At 55.4% G+C, this 4445-nt stretch overlaps 1 protein-coding gene across 1 annotated transcript; it reads left to right on the top strand.

Moving 5' to 3' along the window:
- The first annotated feature begins 1245 nt into the window (after positions 1–1245).
- On the top strand, positions 1246–2827 carry GSX2 (GS homeobox 2). Its single transcript, XM_049886923.1, has 2 exons — positions 1246–1798; positions 2487–2827. The coding sequence occupies exons 1-2, from the start codon at positions 1246–1248 to the stop codon at positions 2825–2827; spliced, it is 894 nt and encodes a 297-aa protein (XP_049742880.1).
- The last annotated feature ends 1618 nt before the right edge of the window (positions 2828–4445 follow it).

Below are 4445 nucleotides of genomic sequence, written 5' to 3'. Positions count from 1 at the left end.
CCCATCCTGGGCCAGGATTCCCTGGCGGCCCAATTCCCTCCATCCTTTTTGGGCTTTGGAGGGTGTACAGGGGAGAGTGCTTCCTGGTTAACCTTGCCAGCGAGCCAAGACCCCGGAAAATGTTTGCCGGCAGCAGTTAGCCAGACCCAGAACAAAGGCCTCCTCCCACCCTGGCCCTGGCCCCAGGAGGGATGGAGCTGGGGTCCTCTCTCCAAAATCCTTGGGGTGGAGTTTGTAGGACTGGCCTGGAAACACAGCGGTAGAGGGATTTGATGAAAAAAGGGTAACTCTCAACGTCTCTCTTCCTTGCCAAAGGGGAGCTGTCGATTGGAAAAGGGGTGCAAGAAACGGTCGTGGGTCTGAGTGGCCCCAGGAGGGCCCCAAGTGCAAAGGCATTTTAAGACCTCCTCAAGCATCAGAATGAAAAGCTGGCAACTTCTTAGCTGGGAGATCTCACTGTTATGCGCCTGATCCGTCATGAACTAACCATTTGAATGACCTTGGCCAAGTCCAAAGGCTGCAAGCTGGGGCACAGGGGTGGATGTGACCATGGCCCGTGCTGTGCTCCAGGACTAAATCGCTGCCAGTCCGCAGTGCGCACGGCCCTGTTCTGAGCCGCGCGGTCCTCGCACTTCACCGCGCCGCAGCCATTGCTGGCACCAAGGAGCCAGGAGCAGTAGGCATCCCTATTAAAAAGGACTCGAAGTCCCCACCTGGTGCGCTCTGCGGCTTGGCGCGGGGAAGAGTTGGGCTGGGGCCCAGGCTAGGAAAGGGGGTGGGATGGAGCACGCAGCGCTGTGATTTCTGCAGAAAGCGTCTGGGGGCCGGGGAGGGGGGACGGCCTCCCCGCGAAATTAACAAAACCTACACTTTGCAAAGTCTCCCCCACCCCCTCCCCCGCGTGCTTCCCTGCCGCGCTCCCGCCCCTCCTCGCCGCCTCTGTTGTGACTCGGGCAGCCTATCCCGAGGGTGGGGAGCTGCCGAGGAACCAGAGCCGAGCGGTACTCCGCAGCATCACGTGCCGGGGTGGGGGCTATAAAATCCCGGAGCCGGGGCGCCGGGCGGGGGACGTGAGGACCAGCCCTCTCCGGGGACCCCTTTGTTCGTGTCCCAGACGCCGGCACCTCCGCGTTGCCAAGGGCTTGACCGCCCGAGTCCGCGCCGCGCCCGGGGCAGAGCTCAGAACAGGAGAGGGGAGGGGGCGCCGCTGCGGGCCCAGCCCTCCAGCCACCCACCCCTCCCGACATGTCGCGCTCCTTCTATGTCGACTCTCTCATCATCAAGGACTCCTCCCGGCCTGCGCCCTCGCTGCCCGAGCCGCACCCCGGGCCGGATTTCCTCATCCCGCTGGGCATGCCGTCCCCGTTGGTGATGTCGGTGTCCGGTCCCGGCTGCCCGTCCCGCAAGAGCGGCGCGTTCTGTGTGTGCCCGCTCTGCGTCACTTCGCACCTGCACTCCTCTCGAGGGCCCGCGAGCGCTGGCGGTGTGGGCGCGGGGGTCGGGGGCGCCGGGGCCGCGGGGGGCGCAGGGGCCTTGCCCTTGCTCAAGAGCCAGTTTTCTTCGAGTCCTGGGGACGCGCAGTTTTGCCCGCGGGTAAGCCACGCGCACCATCACCACCACTCGCCGCAGCACCACCATCACCACCACCAACCCCAGCAGCCCGGCTCAGCAGCCGCAGCAGCGGCGGCGGCGGCAGCAGCGGCGGCAGCCTTGGGGCACCCACAGCACCACGCACCTGTCTGTACCGCCACCACCTACAACGTGGCGGACCCTCGGAGATTCCACTGCCTCACCATGGGTAGGGCGGAGTGTCTGGGCACTTGCGTGCCGCGACTTCTCCACACCGCTCGTGGGCGCAAACTTTCGCCTCCAGTGGAGAAAGTGGGAGCCCAGGGGAACTGGGTGGAGAGGGAGGAGGGGCTTTCAGAACAGTGGCGTCCTCCCTAAAAGTTCCAGGATGGTACAAGTTAGCTTGCCAGCCTCTCCACGCAGCCTGGTGTGATTCACTGCAGGTACCTGATACCCGAGGCTTGAGTACCTCGGGTCCTTTGGGATCTCGAACTTGAGGGCGGAGAAACTGGAGGTTAGCAGGCTTAGGTTCGGCGTGGGTGTATTTGAAGTTACGTGTGGCATTCCCGCGTTGGGGCTGGCTAACGTGTTCCGATTCTTTTGACTAAGCCAGCCCGCCTCTCCCCTCCCCACTGGGCTTTAAGAGAGACAATCCAACAGTGCCCTACAAGCCCCCACCCCCCCTTTATGTCCGGCGCATCAAAGGCCTTCCCTTGCTTTGAGGGTATCTTTTTTTTTTTTTTTTTTAAGTAAGCAAAGAACGGGCGGAGAAATGGGGAAAGGGTGGAGGGTGGATGTAGGAGTTTAATTGGGCTTTCGCTGTTGGGTCCTAGACGGGAGTCCTATCCAAGGCGTGGCACGTGAGGCGGGCGCCTCTTCCGAGTCTTACCCCTCTGCCCTCTCTCCGCCCGTCGCAGGAGGCTCGGATGCCAGCCAGGTACCTAATGGCAAGAGGATGAGGACGGCGTTCACCAGCACGCAGCTCCTGGAGCTGGAGCGTGAATTCTCTTCTAACATGTACCTGTCTCGACTCCGGAGGATTGAAATCGCCACGTACCTGAACCTGTCGGAGAAGCAGGTGAAAATCTGGTTTCAGAACCGCCGGGTGAAACACAAGAAGGAGGGGAAGGGCACGCAGAGGAACAGTCACGCCGGCTGCAAGTGCGTAGGCAGTCAGGCGCACTACGCGCGCTCCGAAGACGAGGACTCCTTGTCGCCGGCCTCGGCCAACGACGACAAGGAGATTTCTCCCTTATGAGAAGGTCCGCCCCCCTCCCTCTACCTGCTCCCAGCAGCCCCCTCAATGCCAAAGCGTCGGGCAATCTGGGACCCCAAAACCTTGCCCATCGCAGCAGTCGGGTGTGAGGAGTCACCGCGTTTAGCGGTTCCGGGGCAAACGCGCTGGACTAGACACCCTGACCTTTCGCGTCCCCCTCTTGACCTGATTGTTTGAGCTTCGCTCGCAGTCATAGGTTTTTTTTTTTTAATGTAAATAGTCTAGAATGCAACTCAGCCTCCTCATATAACAGAGAAAAAACAGGATTGCTTTAACACTGTAGAGGGTTTTTGAAAGCGCATGTCATTTCCCCTTCCCTAATGTCTTTCAGACACTGATAAGAACACGCAGTTGTTGATGATTTTCTGTTGTTTTTAAAAATGAAAGTTTTGAAGTTGGAAATAATTTAGAAAATTAAACCCTGTAGGTCTTGCGTTCTGAAAATTTGCCTAGGGAGTGTTTCAAATCCAAGTCGCTGAAGTCTCTTTGTATGTGAATAGTTTTATATAAAATTTATATTTATATTTATTTAAATAAATGAAACAAAAGCATTTTTAAATTTGTGGTGTCCCTCTCCCCATGTCTGAAGAAAAGTGAGAGCAGGAAAGAAAAAGTGCTGAGGACTCAGAGGGAAGTGTTGATTGAAACTTGGTAACGTGGTCTCCTTGCTGAGGGACTTTGTGGCTCTGTATGTTTTCCGTGTAACAGAAACTACTGCCAACAAAATACCATCAGTGATGATGCTGCCTACCAGGTAGTATCCTCCACCCTCAAAATAGACAACCTCTTCACAGTTGACAGGACAAATCACTCCAATGATAATTAATGACAGGCAACCTTTTAATGTATTAGGCAAGGAAGAGTGAAAATCCCTTACCTAATACTTTTTTTCTGTGGAGGCTTCCGCCTTCTAGTTCGTCTCTCTCAGTGTTAAAACCTGAATTGTGTGAAGGAATTTGCATAGCTGGAAAAAAAAAAACTCATTGCTATTCAGTCGATTCTGACTCATAGTGACCCTATAGGACAGAGTAGAACTGTGTCATAGGGTTTCCAAGGCTGTAATCTTTGCTGGAGCAGAATGCCACATCTTTCTCCCTGGAATTGGCTGGTGGGTTCCAACCACCCCAGTTAGCAGCCGAGTGCTTAGTTAACCACCACACCACCAGGACTCCTCATGGTTGGAATACCTTTAGGAAATGCAACAATCCATCCAACAGGTTGGAACCAAACTCATAGAAATTTACCAGTCATGTTGCAACTTACTAGAAACCCTGATGTTCTTGGTTGTTTGTATTGGTAGACAATTAGCTGGCTTCCTTCAAGGCTGAGAAAACAAAAATCAGACAAGGGAAATTATTCTGTCCGAAGATTTACACTTTCACTTTTCCAAAATAACCCAGACATGCCTTTGGAGCCTTGGGGTTTTCTTCTGGCATCCCTGACTTTAACCTAAATTGGTTCCCCTCTTTTTTCTAGTCTCTCTCTCCCCACCACCTAGCAGGGTTCATTCTGGCAGACCTGGTCCTGGAGAAGATGTAGTTCTGGCTCTTTCCTCAGTGCAGCCTGGGCCTGTCATCTAAGAGAGAGAAGGTGAAGAAGC

Source organism: Elephas maximus, chromosome 5 (assembly GCF_024166365.1).
Source record: "Elephas maximus indicus isolate mEleMax1 chromosome 5, mEleMax1 primary haplotype, whole genome shotgun sequence".
In the NCBI taxonomy this organism is placed as follows: domain Eukaryota; kingdom Metazoa; phylum Chordata; class Mammalia; order Proboscidea; family Elephantidae; genus Elephas; species Elephas maximus.
This window is presented reverse-complemented; position numbering and strand designations above follow the sequence as displayed.

What these genes read in the sequence shown, in the direction of transcription:
- GSX2 (XM_049886923.1), top strand. Translation starts at nt 1,246, where the DNA reads ATGTCGCGCTCCTTCTATGTCGACTCTCTCATCATCAAGGACTCCTCC. An exon ending in ATTCCACTGCCTCACCATGG is followed by an intron (nt 1,799 to 2,486) that starts GTAGGGCGGAGT and finishes CGCCCGTCGCAG; the next exon opens with GAGGCTCGGATGCCAGCCAG.